This window comes from Saccostrea cucullata, unplaced genomic scaffold (genome assembly GCF_032062105.1).
Source record: "Saccostrea cucullata isolate Sc308-1 unplaced genomic scaffold, CSIRO_AGI_Scuc_v1 ctg1140, whole genome shotgun sequence".
Classification (NCBI taxonomy): Eukaryota; Metazoa; Mollusca; class Bivalvia; order Ostreida; family Ostreidae; genus Saccostrea; species Saccostrea cuccullata.
In genome coordinates this window covers 14,458-32,074 of record NW_026941713.1, presented here as the reverse complement: position 1 = coordinate 32,074, position 17,617 = coordinate 14,458, and the positions used below count along the sequence as shown (strand labels likewise).

The 17,617-nt window shown below is 33.3% G+C and overlaps 1 protein-coding gene across 1 annotated transcript; it reads right to left on the bottom strand.

Annotated features, from left to right (window-relative positions):
* Positions 1–223: 223 nt before the first annotated feature.
* LOC134258282 (uncharacterized) lies at positions 224–12,541 on the bottom strand. Its single transcript, XM_062740810.1, has 5 exons — positions 12,154–12,541; positions 7,941–8,138; positions 4,354–4,494; positions 1,497–2,258; positions 224–958 (listed from the first exon to the last, which is right to left on the bottom strand). Exons 1-5 carry the CDS (start codon positions 12,539–12,541, stop codon positions 255–257), a joined length of 2,193 nt encoding a protein of 730 aa, XP_062596794.1. The 3' UTR covers positions 224–254.
* Positions 12,542–17,617: the final 5,076 nt, after the last annotated feature.

The window sequence follows — 17,617 nt, the reverse complement described above, 5'->3', positions numbered from 1 at the left end:
TGATAACCCAAAAGGAATTAACAGTGCAGCTTTTCAAAATCGGACGCAAACAATCCGAACGTTTCATTGATCAAAAAATCACGCAGGGACACAGATTATGGAGGATTCAATGTTAGTTCAAATACTAAGTTTGCATAAAATAAAAAACATCTATATATCATATCAATTCACAATAGTCAATAAATAAAAAAAAGTGCTCATATACTTTCTACACAGTTGAGAACAAAACGATATCAAAAAATAAACATTAAAAATCATTTTTTATTAGTATTATCGGAGCTCCCAGGTAACTTTGTTTGGAATCTATCTTTAATTTCTTGAACTTGTGCACTAAGATTCCCAACTTCTGATTGAACTTCTGATCTAAAGTTTCCAAGTTCTGTTTGTATGTTTGTTATTGAAGTTTGCAAATTCAACAGAATTGTACCTAAATCAACACCAGCTGAGGCATTATTTTGCTGTTCTGACTGTGACCCTTGTGAGGTGTTTGTGGGGTTAAACGCAGAACATGGCTTCAAACTATGAGGAAGACTAAAAGAATCTAAAATTCTAGTCATTGGTGTCACGAGACAGGATCCCCTAGTGCTGGAACCTATCGCCATCCCAAGACAGCTCAGTGTCTTGTCTACATTGATACAAAACACAAAGGCCCCCGAATCACCAGCTTCAAAAAATGTCCCATGGGGTAGGCTTTGTATTTCTATTTGATTGTACATTGTAGCAAAGCCGTTTCGTCCCGGCAAATCTAAAGTATTATTCAGAAAGCGAATATGCACTCGATCAAAGTAAAAATTTCCAATTGTGAATCTTGTTTGACTTCCATATTTTATGACGCTGTTTAATCTGCCTGGGATTCCACTTCTCTGTGAAACATCTGACGATCTATGTCTTTCAGTCTCAGGATCTGGAAAACTAACAACCTCCCCTGTGAATACCGGTGGCTTATTAGGTTCAAAACCTGGAATATAAAGAGAAATAGTTTTCTTTAAATCAATAAAACATATTCTAAAGTTCACCGTGTAGGAAAACTTTAACAAACATTTGTTTGTCCCCTTCCTTTTCAGGATTTCGTGATCGGGAGGCCCGGGTTCGATATTCCTTTCCGACGCCGCGTCAAACCTTAGATGTAAAAATAGGTAGTGACTGTTCTTTCATTGTAAAATTTAATCATATTTAAATATGTATATACCCAATCAAACTAACAGCTCAGTTATGTAAAATCGAGTCCGAATTTCACTTTCCGGTTACATTTTAATTTTTTTTTTTAAATTGCTTTCGATGTTTGCGTTTGATCCATACGAGACGCACTCTTGTATGCCCAGGGCTAGCCGTAGCAGACCCTGTTAGAATCTTGGTTAGGTTAGGTTTTTTTTCTTGTTAGGATGTGTGTCATGCTTACAACATTGTCTTGGTTGCCCAGAACCAGCCTAGCAGACCACGGCCGAATATTGACTAGAATTGGGTTTGTTTTTCGTTAGGTTAATTTTTAAGCTTACCTGCAAGATAAAGTTGATCAGCTAGTACCACAGGAAATCCAAATTCGTTCACAGATTGGTCAAGTTCTATCAAAGCAGCGTCTACTGAAATGTCATCAACTGATGATGGAAAACATTTTTTCACGATATTACCACACACTTCAAAATTATGTTCATTTCTATCAAAAAACTCAACATTCAAATCTGTATTTCTGCAAAGAACATAGTCCTCAATTTCAGAATTCGCTTTAAACAATTCATCTGTTGAAAATACAACATGAGCACACGTAATTAACCCAACAGAACCATTTGACAAATCAACAAAGCCCCCGATACTTCCATGTCCAGGAGTGTTTATTCCTCTAGCACGACGAATGTGTCCACCAACGTCTATAGATCTACCACTTCCCAAGGTACAGTAGCCCTCCTGTACATCTACTTCGAAACCATTGATTTGTTTAGGAAACTCTCGTTCTCCAAAAGGAATGTAGCCTTTATGTAAACACAATAGACTTATGCAGTGTTTTTCAACAATAATGTGTTTTCCTTTTAAATATCCTGATGATTTATATGGAGATGCTGATATGAGAGTGAGATTAGAATGTTTCTTGAAAAGCTTTCGTGCGTAGTTTTCTGTAATAACAGGCAAGTTGCGAGATAAACGAGGAGCTGAAATGGACCTAAGGACAGTAGATGCCTCATCAGATGGTTGCGTATAGTTAATAAGCACAAGGTCAACCCCTATTGCTTTTTCTGGAATTCCATCTTTCATTTCTTTGCTACCTTTGTATAACATCAAAATTACAAGTCTTTCTTCCTGACTGCATTCACAACAGAATGATAGTCTAAATGCATTTTGCCGAAGTCTTGGACATTTTCTTAAAATCATACTTTTTGCAGTGCTCAAGAACGTGTCCAAAACAACAAAAGGTATTTTCTTATCTTTAAACAGTTTATGTAAATGGAAATCAAAATCAAATATTTTCCACTTCACAACCTCTAAAATCAATATGTGATTTTGATGTTCAATAGCGAAATTCAGACATCGATGAATGAATGAAAAATCTATTGATTTAAACTTTAAAAATTTTTCTTTTGTATATGCAAGAAATAGATTAGATAAAATGAGTCGACATTTTAGAGATTGTGTCTTTCTGAAGACTTTGTCACAGTCTGCCATCCATCCTAAGAAATCCTCAACCCCGGATTGAGATAATTGCTTAAAATTTTTACTCTGTTTTTCAGCTTTACTAAAATAAAGACCTGAACAATCGAGGTAATCCACTCTATGAATTGTTTCCATAAAATTATTGCTTTTTATGTTATATCCTCTTTCTGATTGTAGATAAGTCTCAATATTAAGATGATTTTTAAGTCTTTGAATTCTACTTTCAAACTCCCCGTTTTCTTTGAGCTGTTTAAGTTTTGTGTTGAAAGTCGTATCAGACGAACCACAGTTTTTCTCTGCAATGAAAAATTTAACCAATCCCTTTATAAAATCCTGATAAGAATGGAATATCAAGAAAAAAAACAATACTCAAACTCAAGAGTCCGTTGAATCAATATGTAATTAGACCAGAGCTTACACGCAGATCTCTTAAACATCAGCAGTTATAAAAGCTGCCATGGAGAAGTAAGCATTTACTTGCAAACGGTCACGCCCGCTGTGAGCTAATTTTCACGACTGTGGAAACAAAAATTCCATAGACAATATATTATTTTGATATGTCTCAACATTCAATATTAAAAATTTATGCCTGTATTTTTTTCTGACCCGAATACGTATTAGTACTAAGGACATTTGAGCCTGATTTGTAATCGTTATCTCATATTTCAAAGAAATTGGATTAGACATTTCCTTGACCCAATTAATAAAATGCAAGGACAGATGAGACGTTCCTTAATAGTAGATAAATTTTTCTAAGAAACTGTTATTGAGGTATTGCTACTTAAATATGTTTACTCACAAAGATTGGAGGTACCTTACCAGGCTTTTCTGAAAGATACCAGGGGCAGTTTTTCTTATATAATCCTTTTGGGAAGGAAAATAATTTTCCAATTTCAAATGTTTTAGTTTTTGGATTTCTTAAAAACGTTGAGAAACTGGTTTAGAAATCAGAATGTTATAAAAATTTTGAATATTTTTCATAAATTACTAAGATTTACAAAACAAACTTTGAGGAACGTCTCGTCTGACCTCAATTTCAAATTATCAATCAGATGCTTCCTAGTGTGTTGACTATGTTACATCAAAAGTCGAAGGGATCTAGACAAAAGCCATAATCTTTGAGTAAGACTTTAAATACCGGCGAGCGCTGTTTTCTTTTTACTCTAGATACAGTGTCCTAACATTTGAAGTATCGACCTGTGATAAGTAGTTACTAAGAAAACTGCGACAAAAATTGTTATGTCTGGCAGGGAAAGGCGCAGGGATAAACAGGAATTAAACACCGAATACGTACAAAAATAAATCCTTCCATATGGCATATCTCAACAAAAATGAATTCAAATCTCAGGCATCTCTCATGAGTAGTTGCTGAGAAAACTGCGGCCAAAATTTGTTACGACCAGACACATGGATCGACACACGGACAGAAAAAAACGGAAGGACAGAAAGAAAGACAAACATACATATAAGATTAAAGCAGTAAACCCCTCTCCTTCGAGCGGGGAAAACTTGTTAGAAAATATTTTAAATAATTTATAAGACTTTATTAGCAAATGTCACCTTGCACGAAAAGTATCATAATTATAATGTTTGTAAAATCATGTTTTAATTATTTTATAGATTAATATCTATCAAAGATGGTTTTTTTGTGAGACTAAGATGACATAAACATTTCATCCATGATTATCCTGATATGAAAAATATATAAACCTTTTTCATGAGGTTCTCGATCACTCTCCGTTTTCTGTATGCCATCGGGCTGAGGTTCCAAAGTATCGCACAGAGCTAATAGACTGTTTTTAGAACCACTTGGCAACTCCTTAGCATCTTCTTTTTTTTCAAGGTTTTCCCCTGACAGATAAGACATAAAAGATCTAGATTTTATTTCAATCACAACGGATATGCAAAATTGAACTATTACCATGTACAAGGGTTGTCCGGTAAAATCGAGGAAAAATTGTCTAGTTTGAAAAATAATAATCACTGCGTTATGAAATTTCACTAATCTTTAGAACATCTTTATGAATATAGAGAGCAATTCTCAAATAGTTATATGCATAAAGAAACAAATTATGAGATTTTATGTTAAGTTTTATATCACCCTACGGCGCGATGATAAGTAGTGTCTAAATCAGTGTCACGTTTCATCTTTGTTAAAAGCAAAGTTGGATAAGTCCAAATTGAATTTAGAAATTCGATTGATTAACATATTTGAGTCTCCATAAACAGTTGAGTCACAATTTCTGCTTAGTGCACTCGATCATTACTTTTCGAGAAAAACGCTTTGCCCCAGATTTACCGGACAGGTAAGTTGTACGTTGCATTTCGTTTTGACAAGCTGTTCCTCTGTTGTTTACGATAAAAATACTATTCCTTTAAAAAATGCATCATTTAAATCTACAACATTATCTTTAGACAAACTTAATTTTCACTCTGATTTTTTATAAATCGATGAAAGTAAAATTTTCATATTAAACATTCATGTGAAACTTCAGAGGGGCCACCAGCACTTTGATTTATCTATGATCTATGTTCTTTCTAGATCTGAAAAATGCTTAAAACTGCAAATTTGTAAATCTGCTTTAACTTGAATACTGTCTTGTTCGCCAGGCTAAGTATAAATGTTTATATGGGTTATATAACAACGAAAAAGTCAAAATATGCCACATTTTCAAATGTGGTACCTACGTCAATTGAGAAACAGTAAACATTTGTTGTTTTTTATGACACCATTTCCTACTACAGTTCATGCTATACATAGATAAAATAGCTTCGTACATGTAGCAAAGGCATAGTTTATGTTGTTCTTCAGACACAGGATATTCTATGATATTTGATATTGCTGCATGTGTTTCGACCGTGGTTTCTTTATAACTTTGTGATTTTCTTTATTGTCGTAATGTTTTACGAGATTTCTACCAGAAAACCATGCAGATATATAGAAAAATGCTCTGGTAGGCAGTCTCAAGAACAAACTAGTTTTAATTATTTACTTAAACATATTAAATGAGCCCCATTGAGAGTCAGAAATATGTTGTTTATTTTTGCATGTGTTGTTTTATTTTTAGTAACAGCCAATAATTCATTTTGGTCAATATTCAAGGGAAAATCGTAAATTTAAGTTGGAATCATTTTTTTTTTTTGTAAAACTCCTATATAGAAGGCAGTCCAGAGGGCACAAATATTGGCATGGTGCTACGAAATGATAACGGTTCATTTTTTGTCAATATTCAAGGATGTATTTCTTAGAAAGTGACGGTTCTTTTTTCAGAATTTTGTGCATTTAAGAATCTCTTAGATATTATCCCAACAATGTGTAAAATCCACCTTTGGACTCTCAAGACAGGAAAGTGATATCGGAATGAAATTACCTCATATTCAAATGATAGAAAAATTCATGATTTTATCAGTTTAACTTTTAACAGTAATTTTAATGAATTTTGTGTAAAATATTTACAAATATAAACAATGATAATTATTTCTAATTTTATAAAAGCTTTAAATGAATTTCCTGTGAAAAAACGTATTTTACTATTTATTTAGATTTTGTTAGAATTATCTCCCCTGTTGCGCTCTTCTGAAGAGAAGGTAGATAATGTTTATATTTTCGAAGTTTATGAACAGATGTCTGTCATCTAATCGTTTTAGGCATAAACTATTTGTCATTTGAAGAAAATTGTCCTTTCCAGTGAATGTAATTTGTTACGTATATACTACTGGCCTTTGTATAAAACAGATTAAAAAAATTATGAAATCCATCGGAATTGATGTACGGTTCCGTAACCACGTGTAAACATTATTTTATCCTGCGACGTTTTAAACGTCCGCAGAAAAAGATTCAAATGCGTGAATTGTCAACGAGTCTTCATATTCTGGCTCTGATTTCGATGAATATGATTCTGACAGCAAACATAATCTTTATTTTCCCATAAAATAAAGACTCCTCCAAAAATTAAACTGTCTCTCCGATTACGATTTTGAATAACATTACCACTAATGTTTAAGAAAATTACTTGTAATACTGTCTTTGTGCTCTTGCATACCTATGTACTTTTCAGAAATTCGCCGTTTTTATCAAGTACATCTTATGGTAAATTTTGTTTTTAGGGTTTCAAGCAATAGATTCATGTTCCAATATCTGTTAGAAACTAAAACAAACGTGGATAACTACAATTACTGATATTTTAAAATAATTGTTAATAATTTCGTACACGCTGTCATTTTCACTAATTTTTCAAAATGTAGGGTGACCTTTGAGTATCAAGCTTTTTTACCGCCAAAAGTTTTTTAAAAACAGTGAAAATTACCCCGATGTGATGTCTATCAAATTTGCTATGTGTTTTAAAGCCAATCATACATCATTAAGTATTATTTGTTGAAATTTGGCGAACAGTACATAAGTTGTTATAATTTTTGTTGGCAAGGAGGGTACCCATTTTTTATGCCCATTATAATTTTTTTTATCTTTGAAATCTACCTGCTCCTCTGCCTATAAAACAGGCACTGGTTGCTGTAAATGTCACACATTTCAGTTAATATTTCTTTGGGATTTTTAACAAGTTTTACGGCAGCTTTAATGAAGCTTTTATTTTCACCCTAGTTTACTGATTCTTTACCACTCATTTATAATGCAGTGTCTCGAAAAGCCCTTGTTTCCCAGCTTCTCATGATGAAACTATGTGATGAAAAGTGGTCACATAAACTCTTATAAATTCACAAAAGATTCAAAAATGAAGGAAAGTCAAGTTTAATGTCATACGATATCTGTAATGTATGTCATATAGTTAAGGACATTATTTATTGAACAGCCCTCGTAGATCAGTATTTGGCATATATCCATTACTTACATAAGAAAAAACGGAACTAAATAATGCCTTTATCATTAGCCTTTTTTCCGCTGTTCATATGGTGAACACGTACACCATAAGACGAACTTTCGAGAAGAATTATTTGAAATTTATTTGAATTTTTTAAATGTAAAAAGCATCAATAAACGATTATAAGTATAAGAACAAGAGCAAGTGTAAAAATAAATAAAATGAGAGAAAGTCAAAACATGTTATAATTTTGAACACTACAAAAACGTTCAGACGACTAAAAATGACGTACAAGTGGAAAGATGAAATAACAGATGGAAACGACACTGCAACATATGCTGGGATGATAGGCATATACTGTATTTGCAATAAGTTGGATTATAAGTAAGTTTGCATCATTAAGCAATCATAGATTAAAAGTTTTTCTTTAAGAAGATAGAGAAAGATGAGGTAAGAGAGCGCACAGATTAGTATACATACTGTTTATGCTTTCTTCTTTTCCATTTTGCGTTGTATTTAATTTTGTTAGAATGTGTGTCTGCTTATGAACGTATGATTTGAGATTGGAAAAATCTTTGATTTCTTCTCTTCTGTGAATCTGTTGATGTCTGGTATTAGACTGAAGGTTGAGATAACTGTCTTCAAAATTACACTTCAAATTATCATCCACATCAATACCTGGACAAGTAAAAATATAAAGGCAAAATATCTTTTTTAACGTTAAAAACTATTTATAGATATTTACGTAATGTAGGTAGTCGTTTTTTTTCTATTAAAAGTAGAAATGATTAAATTGTTTGAGATACATTGAGGCAATACACAATAGCAAGGTCAAATATGTCCTCAAATTAGGGAATAACTTTCTTCTAATTTGGTATTTGCGACAATTCAGGCTCATTAAACGGTTGCAAGCGTAAGCGTAGTCCTTAAAACGGATTTTCGCGACCTTAAATCGGCACGAACGGTCGCAAATACCAAATAAGACATAAATTATTCCCATTCTAAAATAATCCATAAATTATTGGTCTACGATGGGCAACACATGTGTTTTTTTTATTTTTGGTTGCTTGCTGGACTTAAAAAGACCCAGCAATAATTTCCTAATCATAAAAAAGATGTTCCAGAGTAATGACTAGGTCACATTTCCCGGCCGGTAGCCGTAGACCGGTGGTAATCGGTAGTATTTCGTGGTGTTACGATGCCTCAACATCGGTCCACATCGGCCAAGTAGTCCTTAAAGTATCAGTCACATTAAACAGCGATGGGGTACACGATGGACAACCAACTTGGACCAATGTTTGGTCGAACATCGACTGATGATCGGTCGTTATCTGTTGAACACCACTAAATTCCCCGATGACCTCAGATTCAATGGATTTGGACGATGCTCGTTCATACATTGGCGGATCCTTGAAAGATGTGTTAATAATGGGTTGCCGATGAGGAGCGATGTGAGGCATCGTTGGAGACATTGCTGAATTTTAACTACGAATTATTTCCTACCGATGACCCCACCAATTCACAAAAAATGACTCAGTCACCGTCCGATCACTAGTGGTGCCCGGCCGGCAACCACGCCATTTTTATCAAAAAACGCATCGGTTTCTCATCGTATACCCTATTGTTGGATAATGTGACATACTTAATTAGAATCGACCGATGTATATTGCATCGATCACACATTGCTGAACATCATTCGTACGTACTCATTTTCTTCCAATGATCGCCGCCAATTCGCCAAATGACCCCAGTTACTGTCCGATTAATGTAGGAGTCCTGCCGACAACCACGCCATTTTAATCAAGAAACGCATCGGTTTCTCATCGTATACCCCATCGCTAGAAAATGTGACTGATACCTTTGCCAATCAAATGTGTTTTACAAACAATTGCATTAAGTATTAGTCACATTATCCAGCGACGGACCGGGGTATACGATGAGATAAAAAAGATTGTAGTTAAAAATCAGCGATGTCTCCACCGTTGCCCACATCGCTTCTCATCGCAAACCCAACATAAACACATCTTTCAAGGATTGGCCGATGTATGGCCGAGCATCGTCAAGAGTCCGTTAAATCTGAGGTCATCGAGATGTTAAGTGGAGGGCAACAAGCATTGGTCGATCATCGGTTGTTGTTCGACCAAACTTTAACCCAAAGTCACCGACGTATGAACGATGTTCACCAATGTATGAGCGATGTATTATTTATCGACCAATTACCCTGGAACATCGTTTTATGATTAGCAATGTCTCGCAAAAAACGCAATGGTTGCCCATCGTATACCCCATAGCTGGATAATATGACTGATACTTTTGGACTACTAGTCGATGTAATTCGACATTGGGGCTTCGCTCACACCACAGATTACCACCGGTCTACGGCCATCGACAGGGAAATTTGATTAAGGCATTAGAAATTTTTGGATTTTTTATATTTTGTTTAAGGATACAAATTTCTTTTGAAATATAATTCCAGGGTTCTTCATGGGCATTTTAACATTGCGGCCCCGCCAGTTAAATTCCTTTGCGCCACAGTTAAAAAACCAGCGCCATAGTTCCACCACAGTTAAAATATTAGCGCCACAGTAAGGTCATCGTTGCCAGTGCTATAAAGATATATATTTTGTTGATTAAATAAACCTCCAAACCTTAAAATTATGTACCGTTTTTAGTTAATAATGCTAAACTGCTCAACTGCAATAATTTAATCTCATTACGTCTCATTGATTGGCTTGCACAGTCAATTATCTTCTAGACACAGTTGGAATTTAAAGTCTTTTTCACACTTCACGTTAATTACAAAGGTACTTTAAAATATCAATTAGATCATTCTTAATACATGTAGTGCTACAGTTAGCCATGTATCTCACATTTCACTTGCATAAAACAACGAACGTCTAATGTGACTTACCAGAACTTCCTGAAGTTCTGAAGTTTAATGATTAGATCACTGTATATGTATAGTTACCCTCTGTAAAGATTTTCTATTTTATTTTTAATTTTAATCTTTTATAACGTCTTCTTTTTTCAGATTAAAAAAGCAAAATATCTACTAGTATTTTTTAGTACATATGTGTGTGGTTTTTTTTGTTTTTGTTTTTGTTTTTTTTTTTTTTTTGGGGGGGGGGGCTTTTTTACAGTATATTTTGTGGAATATTAAAATTCTTATTTTACATTTTGTAAAAATCGATATCATTTTGAAAGTATTTATATCTAATTTATCAAACATTTTGCCAAATACCCTTGAAAGGAAATTTCAGTGAAATAAGACATTCAACCTGATATTTTGCATCATTTAGAAATAATAAAATTAATATTATTTAATGATCTATTTCAAACTTGTGGAATGCTTTTTTATTACAAAAATTCAGTAAAAATAAAGAGGAGTACAATGTGATGTAAAACTAGAGCACATGTAACTTGTAAATATGTTACCCTGTTAATTCAAGTTGCACATAAAAAATCTACAGAAAACAATCTCTGTATACCGTATCTGTATTGTTTAAACATGTTTTTGGTTCTTTGCGGAACGACACGGATGGAAATCATTTGTGGGACATCTTGTGGGGGAAATTGAAATGAATATTACATGCTACTTATAAATATATTATACTCATATCCTCTTATTGTGAGTGGGATAACTCTTTTATCAAACCCGCTACGGGAAATTGAATGGTTCCTGTCAAAGGTTTGATGTAATAGGTATATCCAAGTCACAACCGATGTATAAGTTTTATTATAATGATGTATATTATTATTTGGAGTAAAACATTTTGGGAGTTAAATAAAGCTGCAAGAATGAGCTGAAATCCTGATGACCTCACTATGCTACTGAAGTCATTATGACATCATGAGTCTAAAGATTCATCGCCGGAAATCAAAATTGGCGGCAAAATTGCATGAAAATTTTCCGATGAATCTGTAGAAAAATCTATATTCCGGGGAATAACTTTCTATGCGTGGAAATTTTCAGATGATCAAAAATAGCTTTTTTACCTTCTTAACTTTATATACATTGTAGGAAACATTTTAACAGAGGTATAGCAAATTAAGTTCTTTTATGTCTCAACAAACAAAAAACAGTGTCAAGAAGAACACAATGAAATAAAATGCCTTAGTCAATAAAACATTATGTCATTAGGGTTTTCAATATCCTTTGTCATATTGTCAAACTGTATTGAATGATAGATGCACATTTATTGATGTTAAATGTATTTCTGTCCAGGTTTCTGGTAAAGAGTTTATCATAGAAATATCGTCCAGTCCATTTCTTTAAAGAGTCCAGTCTTTAAGCGAAGAGAGTTGTCATACTTTGATATAGATATCATAGTATTACATAGTTTTAGTTCCCTTCCGCTGAATACCAATATCAGAGTGAATATTAGTACATATTTAGCAAAATACATGTAGATTAAAACATAGTGAAGCTTGAATGTTAATAAATTGTTCTTCTAATATTTTCCAGATTATCTTAAATTCTGGATGAAATCAGTTCGAATCCATCAATACAACAGTGATAAAGCCCCAGTCATTCTGGTTGGTACCCACAGTGAGAACAATATTATACAGAAAAGGTACGCATACATTTTTTCTCAATAAAAGTTATATTTCTATGCTTAAAATTTAACCGCCTCAGTACATAATCTGATCCTAAATAGAAGGTAAAGGGGAAAGTGATTCATTTAATACTCACCTGCCATTGAGTCCCTATCCATGCATTTGAATATATTTACTGTGTTGTTACCAAACGATCCAACCCATAAAAGATTAGTTTTGTCATCATAACTCAGCCCCCCTGGTCCATATATTCCTTCTTTATGTGTCAGAATTATTGAAAGGAATTGGCCGTTCTCGTCTATCATCTGTATTGTTTCACTGTTATAATCACACACCAAGATATGTGACAGTGCGTCTGTACAGATTCCTAGTGGTAATAATAATCCTGACTCTGATGGAGGACCTGTGTAGGAGAAGCGGTGGTTACCATGACGGTCTGTCACCACTACTGCATTACAGCCTATGTCAGACACGATAACATCTCCATTGCGGTTCTCAGTAATATAGCTAGGACTAATATACATTTTCTGAAATTTGTTATCGTTAGGTATGACATGAATTTGTCTTCTTTTGGAGTTATACCGATTTACCTTTCCCTCACGTGTATCGGTACTACGCATTCCAACCAGTAGGTCTCCAGTGAAGGGGGAGCTGTAAACACACAGTGGTCTCCATGGTGCCGTGTATTTTAGAAATACATGAATACGCATTATATTGTTCACTGTACACAGTTTGCAAATGTTATTTTTCATGTGTATAAAAATTAAATCTCCATCATTATTTATTGTATGGATTCCTGCACGATTACTCATTATATCTCCGAGTTGATATAGTTTATCCCCAGCTATATTGGTCAAGATAAGCTTATCCCAGTCACTGATCCAGGCCCGGTCAGATGACAGACGGGAGATATGAAAACACTCAAAAGCACCTGTCACCGCAAAAGATTTTTGTTTTACAAATCTAGACATTATTTTCACCAGATTTCAAATTTCATCCTTTTTTTCTGGTTATTCCATTATGATAATATCATATCATATATGGATTTTATTTCGTCAAAGTGGTGTCATGTTTGTAAAAATAACACTTAATTCAAATCAAAATGGCTCTCTATTTTTCTGAACGATGTCATTTTCTTTACCCCTTTGCATATGTAATGTTCAAAGGAATATACAGTCATCTTATATTTGAATTTACACGTGCCGAATTCTTTTTCTGGAAATGTGGTAACGTGATCTTCAATAAATGAAAAAAAAAAATTAAGAAATTCTTGTTGATAATAAGGACATTTTAAAACATCATAATTGTTTAAAAAGTTCGGAAAGTTAGTTTTTAAAAATAAATATAATCTATCGAATTCTTCAAACTTATTCTGTGAAATGCACAATACACGTATTTAAGACGATAGGATAACATCTGCAAAAGTAATGATAATAGATCACGTTTATCAATATATATTTTGATGCTATTATATATAAAAAAAAAATGAAAGCAATAAAATTTATTGTTGCCTCGTAAGTTGTCTTAATTCGTCAAATAATTTCAGAAAGAAGAATATTATTTTTAGATTTTTTTAAAAATAATATACTTCCGACAATTTTTTATGAATCGTCTTTCAAACATATCACCAAAGTATTCAGTTTCCTAATGTATGAAAATTTCATAAAAAGAAACCTTCTGTTAAGTATATTTAAATTCAATTTTGTCTTATACAAATATTGAAAGGATTCAAGAAGTTGATACATATGGAATATTAGAACTGCTTAGAAAATAAGAAAAAATGAGCCCTATGTATTGATCAAGTATTCAAACATTCCGTATTCTAATATAATTTAACAGCCGTAAAATTTATATTTACTAAAAAAGACGTTAATGTTAATCTTTCAACCAAGCTCTGTGATAAACCTGACGACTTATACTTTTCTATCGTCAACTCCCCTTACTTATGCAGCAATATACCTTCATTGCGTGCATACCGAAATTATAAAGCTCATTTGATTTCATACGAAAGAGTCTGCTCTGCATAAATGAAGTAAATTATTGACAAGCAAGTTGAAGATACAAAAATATTAGCAGCTGTTTCGATTTAAGTTATAATTTCGTAAGTTTTACATTAGATACACCAACCTTGTCAACAAATACAAATTAGCATTGAGTCAAATACTGACTGAGATTCTTAATACTAATTGTTAGTCCATTATTTATACACTGAATTAAGACAGATTTTCCCGTTATTTCCCAATCATGACAAGGAACACACAGCGGGTGCTCACTCCTCCATGGCAATGTCACCATTATTTGGCCAATATTGTCTATTCTCAGTATCATAGCAGTACATACAGGAGTGCGATACAACAGGTAATTTAATGTAACAAAAAGAAAACGGAGTCTAAGTTATTAGGGAATCATAACTATGGCGTCAACTAAAACTGTCGGGTCTTCAAAGTACTACAAAAGTTTGACTAACCTAGAAAGTACAATAATCCTATATACTTCAAATTGTAATTACATGTAACAGAATATTTCCAGTCTTTGACATGATTTGTTTATCGACTCTTCATAATATTTTTACAGTATAAATTACTCAATTAGTATCTATGATTGCGAGGTATGCAGTTAGAGTCGCGTCATCGCTAATTGCTCAATTGCTCAATTTGATATACACAAGAATGGTTTTAAATAACTTGAAACCATTTATATTGATAATTTACTCTAACATTCAAAACTTACCTAGTAAATTATGAAATTTTTCAAAAGCTTCAACCGAAAGGAGTTGTTTAAAAATTGAAAAAAAGTCTAATTAACATATCTTTAATAGCTGGATGCCAGTTCATGTGTCGTAACACAGTAAGACCATTTCATTTAAGCTCAATTGCAAGAGTCGTAAAGCTGACATGGAGGTACACGTATAGGAAGCAGCAGCATTTCTACCGTCAAAAAAGTTCACTCAGATTAAGTATAGTCAACAGAGCCAATGACCTTAAACTCGCAAGTTAACGACTTAACAACAGACTTCTTTTTATAAGAACATTCCTAATAACAGCGCTGAAGAAAGCCGAGCTCTCGTTGGTCCTACTACGTTTAGGTCACATTCATTTTATTTATCAGTGAAGGAGTACGATGCAACATTATATTCGAGCAATGGTGTAAATCACTGCGGATACTGAAAATTTCAAATGAATTTTTGAACATTTGAAATCACATAACTTTACAGTGTACTAAAATCATCTTATTTAAACTTAAGCCCTTTAAAAATTATTCAAAACTATTCCCCACGATAAATAAAAGTCCAGACTTTTAAATATCATTGACGACTTCTTTTTCAATGAAAATAAAGCACATAAATTTACTCATGTTGTCAGAAGTAATTTGCAAAATTATTTTGATGCAATACGCTCTGATTTTGTATACAGAAATACTTGTGTTGATATTAATGCTTGGATGTCTGCAAGACAATATCTATGTGGTTCTCGTTGGAATCAGGTGCCATGGTCATAATCGGCAAATATTTCTTAAGACATTGAACGTCTTCAAAAGAATTTGTTTTGGAGAGAAATCCTCAACATTGAGGATATAATTGTCTAACTAGACCTAACCAAAAGCAGACAGTACGAAGACGACTTTGTTACATTGAGAGGGGAAAATGGGAACTCGGTGCCCAGGATATTCAATTATTTGCAGTTTTTTGAACAACAGTAGCTGAAACAAACAAAGCATTCAAAACAAAAAGAGGACAGTATAACTCATAAAGAGGAGGCCTAGAGATGCAATCATCAGCCAGTTATGAATTGTAATGTTAATAAATTTGACTGCATAAATGCCCGATAGTTCATGCCTTCTTATCATGTCTGGTTAAAAGAAACAAGTAATTTGAACTTCATGCCAAATATTTAATGCACATTTTTGTTTTGTTGCAGTTCTCATCATATTGTTTCTTCTAAGCTTTTTTTTCTTTGCAATTGTCAGCGAAATATGACGGAATCGTTCATCAATGTTCATCATTGTGTGTATCCTTCTAATACGGATATTATATTCATGTTAAAAACATATATCCATCAATAATACACAGTTCATGTATTTGCAATTTATTTTTTAAATAAAGAAATAGCCATTAAAAACGTGAATTTACACCATTTTGCAGAATCAAACAGTCCAGTCAAAAATATTAATTAAGATGCTTTACATATGGCATACATTCAAATTTTAAACACACTTTGTTCAATATGAAAAAAAATTAAGGTCAACATTACAAAATCTGCTTGATACTACTTACATTTGTTATACCTTTAAAAAACTGTCCCTATACAAATCTATATGAAAAAAAAGTCCAACATTTTGAATGTTTTGCTGAGCGGGCATAAAAAATCGATGTTGGACCGCTGAGTGAGATGTTGGACCGCTCGGGGAGATGTTGGACCGCTTACGTCACAGAATGGGCGGAGCTTAATCTCATTTTCATTCGTTGGTGTTAAACAGTGACAGACCTGATGTTACATTACGGAATATAGTACAAAAACATTTATGTCAAAAATTATAAAATTAAATGAAAGGTATAACAAAACATTTATTGACAGAGTTCTCGGGCAAAATGCGTTTTTTCGGACCCTCAAACCAAACTGTCTGCCTTCGGCCTAATGCCTCAGGCAGACAGTTTGGTTCTTGGGTCCGACAAAACGCATGTTGCCCTCGAACTCAGTCAATAAATGTATAGTATTAATGTGGCTTTCATAAAAATTGCTCAAGCAACATTTTTTTAGCTATTTAAAGGATTTTGTTCATTCCTTTTTTTCAGTTTTTTAATGTTATTCTTGATATCTTCCTGCTGCTTTTGTAGACGTCTTTCGATATATTTCTGCTGTTCTCCCATGTGTTTATCGATGTCTTTTAGTAGAGAGGACTGCATCTCTGCAATAGCAGTCAATATTTTGTCTGATTCAATTTTTGATTGGAACTTTGTTTCAGCTGGTAGAAAAACAGTATCATCCACAGATAATTCCAGGGATTTTATTATATGTTTTCTATAGGTGTCACAAGACAAGTTCCACGAGTTGTAAATCCTTTTGCCATTCCAATACAACACAGAATACTTTCTTGGATACAAAATACAAAAGAACCCGAATCACACGCTTCAAAAAACTGTTCACGGGTTAAGTCTTCGATTTCCATTTGGTTGTAAACCTTAACATTACGAGAAACATCAGTATATCCTAGGCTATCCCATAGTTTAAGAGTTTCAACATTTTTTATGCGAACATGCATATTTGCATTAAACAAAGAACCTACAGTTAAACCAGTTGCCTCCAAACTTTACCACACTACCAGGTGTTTCCGCTATCCTTTCGTTAGGAATCACCGTGCCTTTAAATATAACTAGGTTATCTACATGAAATCCTAAAAAAAATTTAAAAAACGGAAAAATGTAGAAATATGTACATTGCTAATGTTTTTTTTTTTTTTGCATCTGAAATGAAAGGAAATCTAAAGCATTCAAAACACCATAACAAGGAAAGAGAGTCAAAGGTCCAAGCAACAACATTAGCGAAAATAAGAAAATTACGCTCACATTGAGTTTTCATGTGTTTTCCTTTTCGTCTCTTTCT